Genomic DNA, 23,133 nt, shown 5'->3' on the forward strand with positions numbered 1-23,133 from the left:
ATGTGTGATTAACATTTCTAAAGTTATATGAAAGTTAAATTACACTTTTTTTAAGCTGAAGTCAGTACAGGTGCTTGATGCAAATATAAGCAATCACCCATAAAAAATGCCAAACATGGAAGAAGGTAGAAATCTAAAAAACCTTTATCCAAGTACAAACCCTGTGTATGGTCACAACACCAGACAACATTTTTCATTACAAAAAGTCTTAAGAAAACTTCTACGAAACAACATTTAAAATGATTCTGCACCTTGCTTTCCTGAACGGGTCTGTTCTCCGGTAATGGCTGGGCGCTCAGTCCGTGCCATCTACCTGTTGATAAATAGGTTCTTAAAAGCCTATACATTATTGCTGATTTGACAAAGTAACTTTGCATAAAGTTGTATTACCTGGGAGGGGGCTCTATGCCATGATCTGACCACTAGTCACTCAACCAATATTTACTTTGTTTTTAGTATATAGAATGAGAAACTTTATTAAAAAAAAAAAAAGAAATTGGTATTAAGTGTCTATGTGGAAAAAAAACATAGTATATAATCCAATCTATATATAAGTATATATATACGCGGGTTCTACATGCAATCTGTATATGACTGCAGCTTGTCTGTTAGATCTGATTATATACAAGATACAAATATATACACACACTGGCAGCTGGGACTGTACATATGATACAGGTTGCAGGCTGGAGCCAGGACGATGTCTACTCTACCAACCTCTTGTAAAACAGCAGGTAGGGAGTGGACGTAGACTGAGTGTTCGGAGAAATTGTGGTCAAAAAGTCTCTTTCTTCAGTCACCTTTACTTCTGAATCGTCAAAGAGCAGCCACTTCCCCTCGTACTCTCTCAGACTCTGCAGTGCATACAATGCAGACTTGCTGCTGAGTCCATCTGTAGCAGCCTGCAGTTTTTGATCATTTCCCTTATGGACATCGTCTATGACGCTGGATCCTGTTAACCCTTTGTCAGGGAGAGTGCTCTGAACCTTCTCAGCTTTTGCTGTTTTTGGTGTAGGAAGCTGCTCAAAGTCAGTTTTACTTTTCTGTCCTCCAAGGAGGCCAATTGTGTCCGTATTCTTTTTGGCTACTTTGCCGTTCGCAGGCAAGTTTGCACCAGTTCGAAAAGTGACTTCACTGTCACGGCTTTCATCGGACATTCGAGCCTCCTCTTCCGTCAGTGGCTCGGTCTTCATTAGTTCCTGGTGGTCAGTAGGAGCTTTCACCTGGTCTACCTGGAGGTTGAGGTCGCTCAGTTTGACATATGCTGTGTAATGTCCGCTGCTGATGGTCACTCCACTGTGCATTACCACGGCAAATAGACCATAAATGTCCCTCGTTGGCTTGGTACTCCACTCCTCCAAGGACAGTTGCAGTGGGGTTAATAAGGGTGTGTTAACTTTCGAGAGTCCTCCGTAACAATCAAACCTGAAAATAAAGACATAAAACAAAAGAAATTGAGCAAGGTCCACGCTATATGTAAGGCTGGACAAAATGTAAGCACTCACCTAGTACACATGGAGGACAAAGGCTTTAACCGCAAGAGTATTTGAAGGCAAAGAGGAGTATTTAATTTGCAGTCATTTAACAGTACAGCCATTACATATGACTTAGCACCACTAACGTAAAAAAATTGTTCTGGAAATGGCATATCCATCACGATGCACTTAAAAAGGGGGTTCAGATTTAGTCGAAAGTTTCCTCAGTGTCCCCAAATGTAATAAAATACCCTATACTCATCACTTAAAGGAGTATTATGGTGGTTTGAAGTTATGTGGATAGGGGATAACTATTAGATCAGTGGGGGTCCTACCGCCAGGACTCCCTCCACTCACGAAAACAGGGCCCAGTATCCCCTGAAATGAACAGAGTGGCCGCAAAATTCATTTCTATGGGAGTTTAGCTATCTCCAAAGTTCCCATAGAAACTAATTGAGCAACAGCACAAATGCTCGACCGGCTGATCTGTGCATTTCAAAGGGGCTACATGGAGTATGGGTCCCCCTACCAATCTAATAGTTATCCCCCATCCTGTGGATAACTTCAAACTATTGGAATACCCCTTTAATTCCTCTGTTTCCAGCACTGCGGTTAAGGGTACTTTCACACTAGCGTTAAAAGTTTTCCGGTATGGAGTTCCGTCACAGGGGCTCAATACTGGAAAAAAAAAAAACGATCAGTTTTATCCTAATGCATTCTAAATGGAGAGCAATCCATTCAGGATGCATCAGTTCAGTCCCTCTTACGTTTTTTGGCCAGAGAAAATGCTGCAGTTTCCTCTCCGGTCACAAATCCTGAACACTTGCCAGAATGCAGAGATTAATTTCCATTAAAATGCATTAATGCCGGATCCGGCCCCAAGTGTTCTGGCATGCGCAGACCTTAAAAAAAAAAACTAAAAAAAACGGATCATTTCTTTCTGATGTCAACTGGAAAGACTGATCCGCATCGGGATCAGTCTCACAAATGCATCAGTTTGCGTCCGGATTGCCAGATCCGGCAGGCAGTTCCAGCGATAAAAAATGGCTGCCAGAATCCTCTGCCTCAAGTGTGAAAGTACCCCAAGGTCTGCACCTCAGATCTGTGTTTACAAGTTGCAGCAGTGACATAGCTGTATATGGCATGCGACCACTGCAGCCAATTGCTTGCCTCACTGGTCTTGTGGCATATACCTCCATCTTCACCAACTGTTCGTTTAGGCGTATGTTTGCTAGAGAAACAAAAAGAGCGCACCATAGGGTAGTAGGTTCCAGACAAATGGATCCGGTTATAGGAGCAAGAAATGGAGGCTCACCTTAAAGAGTTGTGCTATGAACAGACACAACTCTACTATAGGCTTATAGAAATTATGTGTCCGATAGTCGGGTGTGCAGCCGTGGCATCCAGAAACTTCAGGCGATAAGGCTCAATTCTCTCCAAAGGAGTTGCAACGTAGATATAGCAGGACCGCAAGGTGGCGCAATAACACCATCCAGGACACTTGAATGCAGGATAAGAATCTTCTTTATTAAATATTTTTCCGGAAGAAGCCAGGTTGCTGGCGAAACGGCGTTGGGAGAAGGAGACTAAAGGATCGGCGCGCTTACCTTGGGTATTTTTCTTAGTTTCTCGAATTCCACATTGCCTACTTATGCTCCTTTTGGATTTTTGTCCAGGGTTTCTTGTCCTTTATGTGGCGTTCCACAATACTTTTGAATGCCTATGTGTGTTGATTTCCCCCAGTCCCCTTCGGGTTTTTTCCTTATTGAAATATGCCTGTCTACTGTGGTTTTTATATGTGTCAAGATTTGTGATATTTATTCACTAAAGATTTTTCTTACCATGAGATGGAGCTTTAGTTCTATTGTTTGGGTATCAATTTTTGTATAGGGAAGGCTCTCTCTACTCCATTATTAATTTCTTATGACCCAGTGTTTACAATTGGTGGGTGTGAATATTCTTTTAGCCAAATACAACAACTATGCGTTTCGGAGATGCTAAGGTCCCCCTTTATCAGGTTAAAATGGTAAGTGTGAAGTGCACAAAAGGTATCATAAAAAAAACAAACGTGCAATAGTACCACCATAGAAGATTCTATCTCCTTTCCAAATAAAAAATAATAATAAAAAAATCAGATAATCTATGCAGCTTCTGAAGAATATCACATTCTCAGTCCAATACTGTTTGGTGAATGTGGGTTTCCTCAAAAATGCCATGTAGCAATGCCACGTATTTGTCTGAAAACGCTCTCCTGGAATTGGAACGTACTGTGTGTCAGGATAAACTTAATGCTTTCTAGAATGAAGTTCTTCAGTTATTCTGACATGGACTTGTCTTTGTTCAGCAAGTCTGATGTGCATTTAATTCCTAGGAGTATAAAGCTGACACATACAGTGAGCCAGTGGTAGGAGTCTTCCCATATATTTTTCAGTTTTATAAGTGAGGTGGAGTCCTTAATGTATGATCTGAGGTTTGTCACATGTTTCTGTAGAAAGATATTATGTGATAGATTGTACTCCTGAAATAATGGGTCTTCCCGGGGGGGGGCATTTTCAAGGCTCTTGTGAATTTTGGGAAGGTGGTAGAAAGTGGCAACTGTGGAATCCAGAACCATTATATACTCACTTTCTTTCTTGTCCAAAATTTGCTGTGCAGAATTAGTGACTGAAAATCCTTCATTTTTTTAGGGCTGATTTCTCATAAGAAATTCAGTTTTTTGGCTGAATTTGTATTTATTTTCCGGAATTCTTCTGATACGATGGCATAAAAGGTATCTATGAAGTTCCCTTTATGAGGTGTTGGGTAAAAGTTGGAATGCGGCTTAAGACCAGAAAAAGACCTACACCCTTCAGGCATACCATCTGGTCTTTAAGCTGCCTTCCAACTGTTACCCAACACATCATAAAGGGAACTTCATAGATTCCTGTTATGCCATCGTGTCAGAAGAATTCCAGAAAATACAAGGAATACGGTCATTCCCCTAGTTTTTGCATCAATCTGGGGGTTTGTTTTCCATTTAAAAAAAAACAAAAACTAAAAACATGATTACCAATATATTGCCCTTACCTCCTATGAGTTTCAAATGATTTTGTGTTTTGATGTATTAATTATATGCAAATGAGGAGGCACCTGTGGAAAGTACCACTCCCATTGGGCTGTCCACATTTGCTGCTTTTGTCGTTTTTTGTATAAATACCTTTTGTGCACTTCACACTTACCATTGAGCCATTTTAACATGATGAAGAGGACCTTAGCATCCCCGAAATGCGTAGATCTTGTATTTGGCTAAAATAATAATATTTAATAAAGAAGATTCTTATCCTGCATTTAAGTGTCCTGGACGGTGTTATTGCGCCACCTTGCGGTCCCGCTATATCTACATTCCATCTTCACCAAGGCCAGAAATTGCCTGCAGTGGTACAATAATAAATAGACAAAAGGTATCGGCACCTCATGCAGATTCAATAAGGCAAACACTTACTCTGAACTGTTTGCTGCAAAGCACTTCAGATGAATGGTCATAATTTCTGGGATCTTATCAAACAGAAGACTTCTCTCAGCTTCTGTGTAATGCAGGCAGTTCTCACAGAAGTATTTATCTTCTCCAACTATTCTCTCCACAGATGCAAACTGGGATATTGCCCATTTTAAGGTTTTGATTTCCAGTCTGGGATCAGGCGAGACTAAAAAAAAAAACAATACAAGAGAACAGATGACAAATACCTTGACTGAGAATATTTAAGATAAACAAAATCACAGCGTACAGGTCCACATATTGATGGATTGTCTGCCCCCACAACCTACATAGGATCTGTCATAATGCAGAGTGCCCCAATAAAAACCAAACCAACTATAAAGCTTATCATGCATTACATTGGTTGGTTTGTTTAATATGTTAAGTGACAGCCATACTTTCTCAAAAATAAAAAATAGCTCAGGGCTCACATTACATCTGCATCCACCTCGGTTGCAGCGGATGTCATCATGACTGGATAGACAGTGCTGCATACAATTTGCAGTTCCTATATGTGTTGCGTTTTGATTATCTTGAGTGGCTGTGAAGGAAGCACTTACTGTCAGATGAGTCTTCTAATTTTGGGGCATCATTTTCCTGCACAGGAACGCTGATATCTTGGAAGTCTTCCCTCCGTTCAGTCAGACATTCACATTCCAGACATCGCGTTCGTAACACCAGCTCGCCCTGGAATAATTTCTTCACCAGTTCAAACTCACTTGTCTCTACAATTATGAATCATAATCTATCAGCTCTAAAAAGACCCACACATTTAATTAAAACCATATCTTTTTACAAACCAAAAACACTGGTAATTGAATTTTCAGGGGTTCATGACAGCACCACGAGAGAGGGTCCACCTCCCAGGACAAGAAACCCACAGGTATAAGAAGAGAAGCCCTCCGTGATCCAATCATCCGACTTTCCTCGCTTGTTTGAAGGCTTATGTTGTCTTCACGTTTACTTAACTTTATTTTTTTTCCCTCCTTGCTCACCCATGACCAAAAAGCAGCAAAAGGTGTGTGTGGGGGGGGGGGGGGGGGGGGGAGTTGAATCTAGGGGTGCTGTCATGGACTAAAAAAATCTAATTACCGGTTAGTGTAATTATCATTTCTCCCTATCGTCCATGACAGCACAAGAGATCCCAGAGAAAAATCAGCCTGGAGAACCTTACGGCCAAAAGGACAAGTCAGAAGAAGAAGAGTCAAACTTATAGTGCTTATAGAAGGTCAAAGGAGATGACCAATTTGCGGCTTTGCAGATGTCTTGGATTGAAGCCTCTGCTCAAGAAGTTGCCACCGCTCTTGTTGAGTGAGCTGACCATCGCCGGGGAACTGGCTTCTGCAGGGAATCATAAGCTAAACAGATAGCATGCCTTTTCCACCTGGCTAAGGAACTTTTACTAGCTGATCTCCCTCTATTAGGGCCTTCAAACTGTACACAGAGGTTGCTTTCCTCCACCCCTTGGTAGCCTCTAAATAAGCCAACACACATCTTCTAACATCCAAATGATAGAGCTCGGCCTCCTTAAGGTTCTTAGGGTGATCACAAAAGGAAGGGAGAAACACTAACCGGTCATAAGGAAGGATCTATTGATTTGAAACGCGTAGACCGGAACACACCGTTGTTTTTACTGCAACACTTAACTATAAATCGATATTGATATAGGCCACTAATAGTGGTGAGGTAGATTTATGAATAATTGTTCTAAATAATGAAATATGCACCTGATTTTAAGAAGTTGTGAGATATATGCACCGATTACCAATATAGAATTATGCACTGAGCACTTTAACTGATCGATTCTGTGTGGGGGGTCTGGATTGTGTGATGCCATCCACCTCAGAAGATGGGCTCGAGGGTGGGAGACACGCCGGCCCGCTTATCTGAGGCCGCCACACACAGATTGAGAGATATATATATGTAGGGGGTACCGGGATGTATGAAAACTTGATGTGCTGTGGGAACTGATGATATCCGCTGCATTTGGCACGGTTAGATCCACCCGACCCCGTGCGCGTCATCAACATATATCCTCATGACCCTTCACATGGCACTAATAATCTTATACACATTCATTAATTGTATATCTATTGTTGGATGTATTTAGTATGTGCACATTGTGTGTGAACGCTTCCCACCGATGCGGGCACATACCTTCTGCACATGCTGAATATATATCCACTTACGTATATAGCACAAGTGTTACTTTATGCACGTGTATATATACACATTTCTTTGCACTTTATAAATATTCAATCTCCGTCATATCATCCTGTAGTATATTAATACACAGACATGAATTTTGAGTAGTTTTGGATCTCTCTTGCTCCGATTCATATCCCCCACCAATATTAATATTATACTCTAGTATACACTTCACTTTGGGAGGCTAATTAGAGATAGATAAGATAATATATGCGATTAATAAATGGGCATATACCTTTGATCGCATATCTATTAAAAAGAGAGAATTAGAAACACTTTCAAATAATGATGAAGATTTACTTCCATACGCTTGTATACCTAGTAAGTTATTGAGATGACTTCCGTGCGCATCATGGATCGGAGGTGGGTGGACTTGCGCCGTCCCGTCAGGCAAAATCCTGGTGACGTCAGACGTAGGCTGCCCTCACTGGGATCGCGTAGGCGGAAGTCCCTGAAACACCCACCGTGCGATTACATGATGCGCCGCAAGTGAAGTCAATGAGACGGATCACATGACGTGAGGGAAATCAGCCATTGGCCGCAAGATAGTTTTAAAAACCTCTGGTGCTTTTAGAAAGCGAATCCTCCTGAAGAAGCTAACGCGAAACGCGCGTAGAGGACCAGGCCAGACAGTGACAGCCCACCCACACACTGCCATCTATCGGGTAAGAGAGATTCTGACCGACTCAGTAAACATTATCTGCATCTCGTCGATGTTTAGAAATGTACACTTCAATACCGAACGGGTCAGACTAATAGATATCATTTGCACCCGACATACTTGCATTACATGTTAGAGATAGCTTGAGATGTTCACATAATAGATATGCTTCTCTAGACACACGGTATGCAGATTTTGAATACTTTGGCTGTGGATACTGAATGTGATATTTTGTTGCTTTGCTACAGTATCGTTGTGAGCTGTCGCTGTGGGCACTTTGTTATTGTCTCTACATATTTGTATCTGTTTATGTTTTTATGTCGCAATAAAAGAATTTTGATATTTTGGGTATTCTATGGTACCTGTTCTCTTTGTTGGTATAACACTATTAATAAAGGCCGTCACTGAATTAGAAGCTGGAGGTCTGTATCCTATTTTTTCACATTGGATTGAGGCGCTTGGTTCCCAGCACAATCTGCGCTTCTTGTGTGCAACAAGCTTGGTGAGCGCCACAGATTTTTTTTTTTGCTTCATCTAACTCCAACTTGAACCCGTCTTTTAGAGAGGTTAAGATCCAACTGCTGTTGGAAATTCTGGAAGCAAATACTTTCCTTCGCAAGGAATATTACATAGGTGGTTTTTTGATACCACATCTCCTGACAAGTGTTAGATAATGAAGCCGCTCTGGCAGACAATCTAACAGTCTACAGAGGCATCCGCCGCCTTAGCAATAACTGGAATATTCTCCAATAATTGTTCTCTGGGAACGTTATCTTTAATCCGAGACTCGAGCAGTTTAATCCATAAGATGAGGGCTCTGGATGTACAAGTAGCGGCAATATTGGGCTTAACCCCTTAGGGACCCATGACGTATCGGTACGGCATGTTTCCCGAATCCTTAAGGACCCATGACGTACCGGTACGTCATGGCTTCAATTCGCGATTCCGGCGCCGCGGGGGTTAATCGGAACGGGATGCCGGCTGAAATCATTCAGCCGGCATCCCGTAACAACGCAGGGGGGGGTCATTTGACCCCCCCGTATAGACGATCGCAGAAAACCGCAGGTCCATTCAGACCTGCGGTTTTCTGCGTTTCCGGTCCATTCGGGTGTGCTGTGACCCGATGAACCGGAAAAAGACTGCGATCGGTGGCGTAATTTTACACCACCAATCGCAGTCCGAGGATTTGAGGAGGCGGTGCTGGCCCTGGTGCTGAACACTGCTGTCCAGGGTGCTGATTGGTGCAGGGGAGAGAGGCGCGAGATTCAAACTTCCTGCGCTCCTCTCTCCCCTCCTCTTCCTGTCCAGCACCCTGACCGTGCAGCATCGTCCAGCACCAGCGTCCCCCTAATCGGCATCCATCACCCTCCTGCACCCATCGCCACTCAGGTAGGTTAGGGTCAGTGAGGGAGAGGCACCATTAGGAAGGGAAAGAAGGGAAAAGTTAGTTAGGAAAAAAAAAAAAAAAAAAAACTTTTACACAAAACTTTTTTGATCCATCTATCAGACCCCAGAGCCCCCCCTGCCACTTGCCCCCCCCTACCAGTTCTTTTTCAGTAACCCACTGGTGAATTTGATGGTGGAGCAGACGAATCTGTACGCCCAACAGTTCGTCGCTCAAAACCCAGGCTCATTTTTGGCTAGACCCGGTGGCTGGACGCCGGTCAGTGCAGCCGAAATGAGGACATTTTGGGGCCTCGTGCTGCATATGGGTCTAGTCCAAAAACCCAGTGTCAGGCAATACTGGAGTGGGGACGTCCTATACCAGACCCCACTGTACAGTATGGTCATGACACGTCCCCGGTTTGAGGCCATCCGGAAATGTCTGCATTATTCCGATAATGCAGCATGTCCACCCCGAGGTGATCCTGCCTATGACCGGCTGTATAAGATACGGCCGGTCATCGATCACTTTGGGGCCACATTTCAGCAGGCCTACGTACCTGGAAGGGAGGTCGCGGTTGATGAGTCTCTCGTTGCGTTCAAGGGGAGACTCAGTTTCCGCCAATACATTCCCACAAAGCGGGCGAGGTATGGCGTGAAGCTATACAAAATTTGTGAGAGTACCTCAGGGTACACTTACAAATTTTGTGTGTACGAGGGGCGAGATTCCCGTATTCAACCCCCAGAATGTCCCCCCACTCTGGGTGTTAGCGGGAAACTCGTGTGGGACCTTATGCACCCACTGCTGGATAAGGGTTACCACTTGTACGTGGATAACTTTTATACCAGCATTCCCTTGTTCAGGTCCCTTGCCGCCAGATCCAAGTTCGCTTGTGGGACCGTGCGGAAAAATCAGCGCGGCCTCCCTGCCCACCCCCTCCAGGTACCTATCCCCAGGGGTGAGACCCGTGCCCTTACCAGTGGAAACCTGTTGCTGGTCAGGTATAAGGACAAGAGGGATGTCCTTATGCTATCCACAATCCACGGTAACAGCACCACCCCAGTCCCTGTGCGAGGTACCGCGGCAACGGTATCGTCGACTACAATCGGTATATGGGAGGAGTTGATCTCTCTGATCAAGTCCTCACGCCATATAATGCCATGCGCAAAACCCGGGCATGGTACGAAAAAGTTACGGTCTACATGGTGCAGGTTGCCATGTACAACTCTTTTGTACTATCCCGAAGCGCTGGCAGCACAGGGACATTCCTCCAATTCTATGAGGCAGTCCTCAAAGACCTGATCTTTTCGGACCGGGAAAGAGCAGGCCGGAGTACCTCGGGAACTGGAGGCGCCCGGATCGTCCCTGGCCAACACTTTCCAGGTGTGGTCCCCCATACTGGAAAGAAGGGACGAACCCAAAAAAGATGCAGAGTGTGTCACAAGAGGGGGATACGGAAGGACACCACCACTCAATGTGACACGTGCCCCGATCATCCGGGCCTCTGCGTTATCGATTGCTTCAGGGAGTATCACACTTCCATGGAGTACTAAATTTTTATAATCCCCAACAGTCCACTAGAGAACATAAAACACTATGGCTCTTAGACTTTGGAGACACAGAAACAATTTTTTTTCCCCAAAAAAATATTAGTTTTAGAGCAGGCATCCTCAAACTGCGGCCCTCCAGATGTTGTAAAACTATAACTCCCAGCATGCCCAGACAACCTACAGCCATCAGCAGGGCATGGTGGGAATTGTAGTTTTACAACATCTGGAGGGCCACAGTTTTTAGGATGCCTGCTTAGTGTCTCCAAAGTCTGAGAGCCATACATATTGGGCATCGTCGCGTGCGTAAAAGTCGTCGCTATAAAAATAACATTTGACCAAACGCCTCGAATGAACGGTGTTAAAAATATAAAACAAAAACGGTGCCAAAACAGCCATTTTTGGGCAAAATTTCAATTTGAATCCCTTTTGCCGGTAATAAAGCAAGGGTTAACAGCCAAACAAAACTCAATATTTATGGCCCTGATTCTGTAGTTTGCAGAAACACCCCATATGTGGTCGTAAATGGCTATATAGCCGCACGGCAGGGCATAGAACGAAGGGAACTCCATACGGTTTCTGGAAGGCAGATTTTGATGGACAGTTTTTTTTTTGACACCATGTCCCATTAGAAGCCCCCCTGATGTAGCCTAGACTAGAAACTCCAAAAAAGTGACCCCATCTAAGAAACTACACCCCCTCAAGGTATTCAAAAGTTACTTTACAAACTATGTTAACCCTTTAGGTGTTCCACAAAACTAAATAGCGAATGTAGAAAATTTTTAGAATTTAATTTTTTTGTTACATTGCCTCAAAAAAGAGTAATATAGAGCAACCAAAAATCATATTTACCCCTAAAATAGTCCCAAAACAACCACCTTATCCTGTAGTTTCCTAGATGGGGTCACTTTTATGGAGTTTCTACTCTAGGGGTGCATCAGGGGGCTTGAAAGGGTACATGGTGTAAATAAACCAGTCCAGCAAAATCTGCCTTCCAAAAACCATATGACGTTCCCCTCCTTCTATGTCCTGCCGTTTGGCCAAACAGTAGTTTACGACCACATATGGGGTGTTTCTGCAAACTACAGAATCAGGGCAACCCATTTTGAGTTTTGTTTGGCAGTTAACCCTTGTTTTACTCCTGGAAAAAATTGATTATATTGGAAAATTTTCCAAAAAATAGAAATTTCAAAATTGTTTCTCCATCTGCCATCAACTCTTGTGGAAGACCTAAAGGGTTAATAAAGTTTGAAAAAACAGTTTTGAATACCTTGAGGGGTGTAGTTTCTAGAATGGGGTCATTTTTGGGAGGTTTCTATTATCTAAGCCTCACAATATGACTGCAAACCTGAACTGGTCCATAAAAAGTGGGATTTTGAAGATTTCTGAAAAATTTCAAAATTTGCTTCTAAACTTCTAAGCCTTGTAACATCCCCAAAAAATAAAATATCATTCCCAAAATGCTACACACATGAAGTAGACATATGGGGAATGTAAAGCCATCACAATTTTTGGGGGTATTACTATGTATTACAGAAGTAGAGAAACTGAAACTTTGAAATTTGCTAATTTTTCAAAAAAAATTGTAAAAATTTTATTTTTTGGTGCAAAAAAATTAACTTTTTTGACCCAATTTTAGCAGTGTCATGAAGTACAATATGTGACAAAAAAACAATCTCAGAACGGCCTGGGTAAGTCAAAGCGTTTTAAAGTTATGAGCACTTAAAGGGACACTGGTCAGATTTGCAAAAAATGGCCAAGTCCTTAAGGTGAAATAGGGCTGAGTCCTTAAGGGGCTAAAGGAGGCCCCCACTGATTCCCATGTGCGTCTAAGAAAACTGTCCGCCTCCTATGCATAGGGTCTTTTAGCTGACCTAAATCAAAAGGGAAGGGAGGATCTACGGCAGGGATCAGCAACCTTCGGCACTCCAGCTGTTGTGAAACTACGATTCCCAGCATGCTCCATTCATTTCTATGAGAGTTCTTAGAAGAGCAGAACAAGTATCATGCTGGGAGTTGTAGTTCCACAACATCTGGAGTGCCGGAGGTTGCCTACCCCTGATCTACGGGATACTTTTGCTATGGGCACATAAATTTTTGGGGCCCGATCCCAGGATTGGCAATCTCGCTCCTTAAAAGGGATACTTCCGTTTAACTGATGACGGAATAAAGCTCCGTTTGTCTGTATTTATTCATTAGATATTAAGACACATTTTTATGAATGAAAAAACACTTTTTTCCCTCTAGACCTTCCAACATTACATCTTGAATGGAAATAACCTCTTTTCGGTCTTCAATGTTCATGGTCGCTCTTATTGCTTTTAAAAGCTGATCCGTATCCTGAATAGGAAAGAGCGGTTTACCACCCCTGTCCCCCTCAGAAGACGAATCTGAGCCGAGTTCCCCACTTTCTAACTAAAACTCATCCTCTTCTAAACTAGAGATATCGGAGTAAACTGGCAGAGACTTATGAGGAACCTTTTTGGATTTAAGTGCATTCCCACTTCCACTCTAACTTCTTCATGCATTTCATCATGGAAGGTGATTCTTCTGTGATTGTAGACTCAGTACAAGGGTGACAAAGTAGCTTAGTATAGGGCGGGAGACAAGTTTGCTTTACTCAATCCACATTCTTTATATTTTGTTTTAGAGGATGCCTTTTTAGGTTTATCCTGAAAAACAACAAAACTGCCATAAACTACTCCCCTCTATGGCGTACCTGTAGGATCCACTTTCTAGAACAGGAAACCACTGAGGAAGAGAGAGGCTCCTCATTTTTTATACCTGTGGGTTTCCTGTCCTGGGAGACGGACCCTCTCTCATGGTGATGTCATGGATGATAGGGAAAAGTTTGATTACATCAAAGGAAAGCAAATAAATACAGAACAAAGTAAAGCTTGTATTACACACTGTAGTCCCCGTGCCGTAAACCGTCCTGGACTTTATACACACACACACACCACTGTACATGTACAGGACATTAAAAGCTCCTGAAATTTAGCAGTAGCAGGTTGTTCCTAAACCTGAGAAGATAAAAGTGGCTTATAACCACTCCCTACCTAGTTCTTAAAAGGGTGATCCCACGATTAATGTAAAAATGAAAATCAGACATCATATAGCACATGGCAATCTCTTTCCAACAAAGCTAGCTGAGCTGAGGACATGGGTTGCCAGATGGCCGCTAGCACACCCACAATACCCTGTCCCCATAGCTCTGTGTGCCTTTATTGTGCTAAAAAAAAAAACAAAAAAAAAACAAAAAAAAAACAAAAACGATTTGATACATATACAAATTAACCTGAGATGAGTCCTGTATGCGAGATAAGTCAGGGACAGGACTCATCTCAGGTTAATTTGCATATGCATCAAATTTTTTTTTTTTTACACACTAAAAGCACAGTGCTAGGGGACTGGGTATTGCGGATGTGCTTGACAGGTTCCCTTTAAAGGGGGGTTTGTCTCACCTCAGACATTGACAGTATATTGCTAGGATATGCAATCAATGTCAGATAGGTGCGCTCCCCCAACAATATGAGAGTTCCAAAAATTGCCAAGCCCTCGCTCAGCTATTTTTAGCAGACCCATAGAAGTAAGTGGGGGGGGGGTGGCCCTATGCAAGCGGTGCGCTCAGCTATTTTCAGAACTCCCACAGCAGTGAATGGAGAGAGCACCCATGCATGCGCAGTGTGATTTCCTTCACTTCTGGGGCCCCGTTCTGGAGAAAGGAGTAGGTCCGAGAGGTGAGACCTACATCAGACTTTAATGGCATCTCTTAGTGATGTGCCATCAAAGTCTGAGATGGGCCAGCCCCTTTAAGATTAATAGGTTATTCCCATCTTAACCTTTCATGGTGGAGACTGGAATATTCCTTGTAAGCATAGGCCAAAAAGTGGAAAACTGAAAAAAAAATAACGTGCAGACGTTTCTGTGTAAAGACAACATCCTTACATGTACTGTATCTGTAGATAGAAAATTCTAATGAAAGTTATACAATACCAACCATTCTGGGAGGTCTTGGTATCGCTACCTTCTTCTGACTCAGAGTCACCATTTTCCTTCACTGGCTCCTCACTCTTGGACTGATCTGGGTCAGATTTAACATTCAGGTTTTGAGGCTCAGCGGGAGAGCTTTTAGACAAGCTGTCCGTTTTACTCAAACTCCTGAACTTTGATAAAATACTTGGTTGTTTACCCGATTTTAACCAGTTCAGCCCTAATCTGGATTTTTTGTGCTGGGTGTGACTGGTGGGAGCAGCGTCTGCACGGACTTTAGAATGGTCTGCTTTATCCTTCTGCTTCTCCAGGACTGGTTTCCTTTTTGATCTGGTTACTCGTTGCTCCTCGGGTGCAGGCTCTTTAGTTAGCTTTGTTTTTTTCTTTACATTTCCAACCTCACTATCACTCTTTCGTTTGCCATTTTCACTTTTTGGACTCTCTGCTTCATTATTAGAAGATACATCCTCAGAGAGGTCCGGGGTCCCAGCACTACAAGCACTTGGTTCTTTGCTTTCAGGTTGTGGTGTAGCTGGTTCATTCACACACAAACTTTTCATCTCTTTTGTCAGGCTCTGGCAGGCTTCCTGAATGTTTCCCAAAATACACTGCAACACTTCTTGCGCATCGTGCTGGAGATATCCTTCATACATAGGATTTAATTCTCTGGTAAAGGGATCATAATGAAAGAAGATTGAGATAGTGACAGGTAGGACATAGATTTAAATGGTACACTCAGGGAAACAGCAGTAGGGATCGACCGATTATCGGATTTACCGATATTAATCGGCTGATATTCAGGATTTTGAACGCTATCGGCATTTATTTTGCCGATATTCCGATAGCGTACTGGGAACACAGATAGCGCTGCTGTCAGCGCTCTCCATGTTCCCTCAGCAGCAGCACAGGGGAGAAGGAAGCAGTGTCTCCTCCCCCTGTGCTGCTGCTGCCGCCAATAAAAGGACAGGGGACGAGAAGGGGAGGAGCTATGGCCACTGCGCCACCAATGAAGCTTAATCTCTCATTTATTCATATACAGGAGGCGGGAGCTGCAGGATCACATTGCCGGCTCCCGACCTCTATGACAAGTAGCTGCGATCTGCGGTAGTTAACTCCTCAGGTGCCGCGGATCGCAGCTACAGCTCATAGAGGTTGGGAGCCGGCTATGTGATCCTGCAGCCAGCTCCCGCCTCCTGTATATGAATAAATTAGAGATTAAGCTTCATTGGTGGCGCAGTGCGCCCCCCCCCCCCCCACCCCAGTATTAAGCATTGGTGGCGCAGTGCGCCTCCCCCCAAGCCCCCCCAGTATTAAGCAGTGGTGGCGCATAAGGCCCCCCACCCCAGTCGCAGTGCGCCCCCCCACAGGATTCCCTCTCCCCTGCTCCTCCGATCGGAGCCCCAGCAGTGTAATGCTGGGGCTCCGATCGGTTACCATGGCAGCCAGGACGCTATTGAAGCCCTGGCTGCCATGGTAAGCTCCATGCTGCTGTGTGCACAAAGCACACAGCAGCAGGGACAGTGTGAGCTCCTATTCACCCTGATAGATCTCTATCAGGGTGAATAGGACAAGGGTTCTAGTCCCTAAGGGGGCTAAAAGTTAGGTAAAAAAAAAAAGTTACAAAAATAAAAACACCAAAATATTAAATATAAATGAAAAAGAAAGATTTACAAAAAAAATTAAATACACATTAACAATAAACATTAATTTTCAGCAGATTTGTGGGAATTTTTTATTTTTTTTTTCAAAAATGAAAATGCCCAGAATATCGGTATAAATTATCGGCTATCGGCCTGAAAGTTCACAAATTATTGGTATCGGCCCTAAATAAAACAATATCGGTCGATCCCTAAACAGCAGACTGTATTACAGGCGTATAGCACTTCGTACCTCAGCGTGTTGAGAAGTCTTCTGGGTTGTGCAGCAAGCTCTGTATCATAATTCTCTGGATTTAAAAGATAGTTGACTTGTAGGTGTTCTGTGGAATGAATCAATGAACTCAAATTGCAGATGACCTCATAACTTGCAGGTAAGTCTTCTTTCGCACTCTCCTGTAAGACATGCATTTTAAAATCAGACATAAAAGAAAACAAAAGCCAAAAACAAAAAAAAACAAAAAAACAACAACTAACTTTATTTTCGCCAGCATGCTCTTTGTCCTCCTTGTCCCTCCTCTTAGATATAACTTCACTCAGTTGTTTTACGCCACTTTTAAATCCAGGGCAGTAGCATAAAACCTGTGTGTACAGTATGGAGAGAGGGTGGTTAAGGGGTTTTCCGGGTGCAGAATAATGATGACATATCATCAGGATTAGAGATGAGTGGATCAACTTCGGATGAAACATCTGAAGTTGATTCGCATAAAACTGAATTTCAATACTGTATGGAGCGAGCGCTCTGTACAGTATTAGAATGTATTGGCTCTGAAAAGCCTAAGTTATTACTTTGAAGTCTTGCGAGACTTTTCATTATAACTTCATAAATTTAGACTGTAAAAAACACTTCCCGAACTCAGGTTCAGGAAATGGTTACTTACAGTATAAATACATTTCTGAAGTTATGAGAAGTCTCGCAAGACTTCACGAAGTAATAACTTAGGCTCATCAGAGCCAATACAGTCTAATACTGTATGGAGCGAGCGAATCAACTTCAGATGAAATAACAGACTGTTTTCCTTCATCAGTCCCCAACACCCTTCGTTTCCCCTTGTGTGATCAGTTCCCTCAGTGCAATCAGCTCCGTTCCCCCAGTGCCTTCAGCTCTCCCCCACCCCAGTGCCTCCATGCCATCAGATCAGCCCCACCATGCCATGTCCCCCACTCCACCAGTTCCATCTGCCCCTCCATTGCCATGTCCCCCTACTCCAGTGCCTCCATTGCCACCATGTCCCCCATTAGTGCCATGTCCCCAGCGCTAGTGAAAATACTTACCTTTCTTGCAGGAACACGGCTCCACAGCTCCTCCATCTTTGTCGTCCTGACGTCAGACAACGCTGTGCAGTGCGGTACAGGCCGGCGGTTGACCACGAAACGGTGAGTAATAGCAAGCACTTCACTCCTGCTCGGTGGTCACATGACACAAACAAATGCTCGATGCAAAAAATTTGCATTGAGGATTTTGTGTGTCGAATTACTTGATTCAATCGAGTAATCGTTTCAGCCCTAATTAAAACTAAGTTTTATGTGAATCGATTTCGGATGTTTCATCCGAAGTCGATTCACTCATCCCTGATCAGGATAGGTCAACAATATCACATTGGTAGGGGGTCTTATTCCCTGCACCACCACCATTCAGCTGTTTGAAAAGGCCACGGAGGTGGTCTGGAAAGCCCTGTGACCTCTTCCTCGGCCAGTGACGTCACGTTAATTGGTCACATGCCCTATGTGCAGCTCGTCTTATTCAAGTAAATGAGCCTGAGCTACAATATCAGGTATACAAAAAAGTTTTGGCAGCACTACTGATCCCATTGGGAAAATCATTAAAGATACCTTTAAAGGTGGTGGTGCACGCAGATTGGTATCCTGGCCAGTGGTCCCAAGGTCTAGGTAAAATACAATAATCCGCAGCACTCGCCAGTGTGGAAAATCAGAGTGGTGATTTATTCACAAATCAGCATGGTACAAGCGACGTTTCGACCTTCATAGGTCTTTCTCAAGCAAAGAGAAAGACCGATGAAGGTCGAAACGTCGCTTGTTCCATGCTGATTTGTGAATAAATCACCACTCTGATTTTCCACACTGGCGAGTGCTGCAGATTATTGTATTTTACTTTGAGCAGCTATCCAATTATTGGCACTATGCTTGATATGCTGTGACAAGGCCACTGCGCTTACCAGAGTGCTGCAGCCTCTTCAAACAGCCGATTGGTGGGGCTGCCAGGAGTCGGACATCGCACTAATCTGTTATTGATAACTTACCCTTAACTACAGAAAAATCACTTCAATTTGTAAAATAATATATTTGTGAGACTAAGGTCGCACAGATACAAGGCTTTCTTAAAATACACCAATGAAAAGAAAAAGGGAAGGAGTATATGTACCTGAAGTATACTGTTAAGGTAGCAAGTGTTGCCAAGATTGCTGAATCCTACAAAAGGAGCCAAGCTTTCTTTCTTCACACAGCAGACCGGAGGGGAGAGCTGAGCAGCAGGAACCACCTGATCACAGCTTCAAGAAAAACATAAGGATCTCATCAGATTGACATACCTCACGTGTGGAACCTACTCAACATCACATACATTGGCGGTTGACAAGACTTCTTCATATTATCATGATTTGTGCATTATACACTGAAGGAGAGAACGTATATAGTTCTCTCGGTCCGTGCACATAAAGCCACATCCCCTGGCTGATTAGCAGGGTAAAGTAACCGGGCCTGCTGTAGGTGACAGCCAAGCACTGACACATGGGTAATAGTTGGTAAAAAGAAATCTAGCGCTTACGTTTCTGTCGCTTTCTCGTCCACATTTTGCTCTTCAGTTTGTGGTGTTTCCGCAAAGTCCAAAGCGCGTTTTGTCTCCTTTTTATGGAAGAAGCGCAGGGACAGGCGGCTCCTCCTGGTGGGGCTAGCTTTGGCCAGCACTGTCTGACTTTCACACTGAGTAACTGCTGGCATTTTCCTGTAGTGCTCTCGTCCCCCCCGATCCAGGGTGGGCCGTACAAAAGCTTTCACCTATAAGACATAAAAGTTTTACACTGTAGACTAGATTAAAACGTCATACACGGCGTGCGGCACAGGCTACTTTCACACTAGCAGCACGGACCTCCGACAGGCTGTCGGATCCATCCTGCCGCTAGTGACCGTGTGCCTCCGGACTGCCGCTTCGTCCCCAATGACTATAATGGGGGCGGAGTTCCGGCGAGAGGCTGCCGGAACTCCACCCCCACTATAGTCAATGGGGACGGAGCGGCAGTCCGGAGGCACACAGTCACTAGCAGCAGGACAGATCCGACAGGCTGTTCACCCGATGGAACAACCTGCCGGAGGTCCGTGCCGTTAGTGTGAAAGTAGCAACAGTCGCGCATAGAGCTGTACGGCCAGCGTGTCTTGTCACGCTCCATCAGGTACCATATAGAATAAACTGTGCTGAATGAGTCCCGACTACTGGCGGCTCCACTAAGAGCCTATATATCTGGAGGTGCTCTTTATGATGGCCATCTAAATCCAGGAACCTGCCATCCCACAAAAACCAAAATGGCCCCTGCTGAGCAGCTGTCTGCGCCCTCACAGACTCTTTTGCCGGCGCATTTCCGGTTGCGTGTCGCATGAAATGTTTGTTTCCCAGAATTGCTATCTGAAGGTAAGGTGTGAGGGCGACTATGAACCCATGCGGTGGATATCCCGTCTTCTGACACCTATCACAGCCATGGGATCAGAGCACACAGGCTCCTCTCTGCACCTGTCACCGTTCTCCTTCCTCGGACCACTTTTGGTAGGGACTAATCACTGACTCCAGGGACACCCCAGGACACCGGCTGGACACTCTGACAGGTGATGGTCGGTCGCTCGGATCCTTACACTGAACCCCCTGAGAGGCGCCACCGTCAGCAGGTTATTCACTGCACCTGTCAGTGGTTTTATTTTATGGTTTGGCACATTTTTACACGTGGCCCTCACAGGGCTGTGTCTACACTGTATGGGGCCCCAGGAACACTGCGCATTCCAACACGTGCTGCTGGGGCGTCTGCAGTGCATGCTGGGAGTTGTAGTTCCACCACAGGACCCCCAGGAACACTACAGATTCCAACATGTACTGCTGGGGCGGCTGCAGAGTATGCTGGGAGTTATAGTTCCACCAAAGGACCCCCAGGAACACTACACATTCCAACATGTGCTGCTGGGGCGGCTGAAGAGCATGCTGGGAGTTGTAGTTCCACCACAGGTCGCAGTCCTATACTAGGGGGGGCACATACAAGACTACCGACAGGGGCCCTGCGCCTCGGCTCCTTCGGTCACTAAAAACCGGGAGGACAACGTGACACAGGGGACTACGAGTGCCGCCATTGCTCTCAGACTGTTGCGCACACTTCAAAAACGCAGCATGAGCAAAGGCGGGAAGTGGGTACAGGCCACACACAGCGGCCTCAGGGCCGAGAACCATTACGGGAGAACAAGTACCTGCCGGGCCTCGGTGGGCGTCTGCCGCCTCAGCACATCTGTACACGGTCTGGCGGGAAAAATCGCCACAAATCAGGATCCGGGAGCTCCCAAGGCCGGAGCCCGCCTTTTTCCCCGACGTGATGACATCATCCACCTCCTACGTAAGCTAACTTCCGCCCAGAGCTTTCACTTTTCGTTACGGGCGACCAGATCTTGAGACTTGATTGGCGGAATAGTAGCACGTGGTCCTGCTGCTGGTGTGCGGGCTGAATGACGTAAGGCCGACGGAGTTCTTTCATTGGTCGCCGTGGTTTGAAGGGGTTGGCGGTTAGGGAGGTGGTCGGAGCTGTGGAGAATAGATCTTCACCTCGAGGGAACATGGCAGCTCTTTCATGCTGCAGCTGAACGGATTTTTATCGACATTAGTGACTGAAATGTTTTTTTTTTTTGCATTTATTTATTGGGACGTGTACGTTTTTTCATGGTTGAAAATAATTCACAGTGGGGGCGGGGCATTTGGCGGTTTACATCAGATGCACCACAGTTGAGCATCTGTCAGCAGTTTTGTACCTATGACACCGGCTGACCTGTTACATGTGCTCTTGGCAGCTGAAGGCGTCTGTGTTGGTCCCATGTTCCTATGTGCCCGCATTGCTGAGAAAGATGATATTTTATTATATGCAAATTAGCCTCTAGGTGCAACAGGGGTGTTGCCATTACACCTAGAGGCTCTGCTGTCCGTGCAATTGCTGCGTCGTCTGCACTTTGTTTGACAGGGCCAGGTGTGAGGATGTTTTCATTGTCTGGTCAAACTAGAGAGGGCGTGGCAGAGAGAGAGAGCAGAACCTCTAGGTGTAATGGTAACGCCCCCGTTGCCCCTAGAGGCTCATTTGCATATATTAAAACTTCATTTTTCGCAGCAATGCGGGCACATATGAACGTGAGACCAACACAGATGCCTTCAGCTGCCAAGCGCACATGTAACGGGTCAGCCGGTGTCATAGGGACAAAACTGCTGACAGATGCCCTTTGAGAAGTGCACGCCTGTGTCATATCTGTGCAGGTCCGTATGACAGGATGGGAGCTGGCGTGTAACTTGCGCTAAATTATAATAAATGTGCTGGGGTGGTTGGACCAGCTTTGCCCCGCCCACTCCACCTGCTTTTTGGTAAAGTGGTTAATACAAGGACCCAAAAAGGTTGGGGGGGGGTGCTAAAATGTGTTTATCCCTGATGTATGGTACTCGTACAGTTGCTTATATTGCGTGTTCCGTATATGGAGATGTACATAAGCTCTTAGGCTGGGGCTGTGATGCCCGCTGCACGACCAACGATTGCAGTGCAGCCATTGAACGGGATGGGGTCACAGCGCGGCCCAAGAATTGCTGCTGGATTGTTGCAGTTCTGGCAACTTGCGAGTCGCGGTGCAGCCCCTTTCACTTGTGAGGCTGCTCCGCTAAACTGTCATATTTTGGTCGTGTCCAAGGATGCCGTATAGCCTCAGTATGTAAGGGCTCATTCAGATGACTGTATCCGTTTTTGCGGTCTGCGGATTTGCAAAACACGGATACAGTTTTTCCTGCATTTTGCGTAACAGCCAGCCCTCTGATAGAAATGCCTGCAATTACATACAGTAACAGGACATGCTCTATCTTTTTTGTAGGGGCACGGAGCGGAAGTACAGATGCGGACAGCACGCGGTTTGCTGTCTGTATCTTTTTGCGGCCCCTTTGAAATAAATGGCCGAACAGATGCGGACACAAATATACAGTTGTGTGAATGGGCCCTAAGGGTGCGGCTACACTGGTGGCGGCCAGGATGAATGAGATTGCCGCACCAGTCACAACACTGCTGCGATCCCATTAATTTCTACGGTTTGACCGCTACTCGGCGATCCTGGCCGCCACCAGTGTAGTTGCACCCTTTGGGCTCATGCACACGATTATATATATATATATATATATATATATATATATATATATAAAGAGAACCTGTCACCGTGTAATCTGCAGGCAGCGTGTTATATAGCAGGAGGAGCTGAGCAGATTATATATAAAGAGAACCTGTCACCGTGTAATCTGCAGGCAGCGTGTTATAGAGCAGGAGGAACTGAGCAGATTATATATAAAGAGAACCCGTCACCATGTAATCTGCAGGCAGCGTGTTATAGAGCAGGAGGAACTGAGCAGATTATATATAAAGAGAACCTGTCACCATGTAATCTGCAGGCAGCGTGGTATAGAGCAGGAGGAGC

General features: G+C 44.8%; 1 protein-coding gene across 1 annotated transcript; it reads right to left on the reverse strand.

The window, feature by feature from the left end:
- Positions 1-128: 128 nt before the first annotated feature.
- Positions 129-21,027, reverse strand: USP1 (ubiquitin specific peptidase 1). Its single transcript, XM_044302060.1, has 9 exons — positions 20,899-21,027; positions 19,223-19,452; positions 18,821-18,947; positions 16,915-17,019; positions 16,673-16,833; positions 14,790-15,448; positions 5,550-5,714; positions 4,957-5,158; positions 129-1,425 (listed from the first exon to the last, which is right to left on the reverse strand). Exons 2-9 carry the CDS (start codon positions 19,393-19,395, stop codon positions 705-707), a joined length of 2,313 nt encoding a protein of 770 aa, XP_044157995.1. The 5' UTR covers positions 19,396-19,452; positions 20,899-21,027; the 3' UTR covers positions 129-704.
- Between the last annotated feature and the right edge of the window lie 2,106 nt (positions 21,028-23,133).

This window comes from Bufo gargarizans, chromosome 7 (assembly GCF_014858855.1).
Source record: "Bufo gargarizans isolate SCDJY-AF-19 chromosome 7, ASM1485885v1, whole genome shotgun sequence".
Taxonomy (NCBI): domain Eukaryota; kingdom Metazoa; phylum Chordata; class Amphibia; order Anura; family Bufonidae; genus Bufo; species Bufo gargarizans.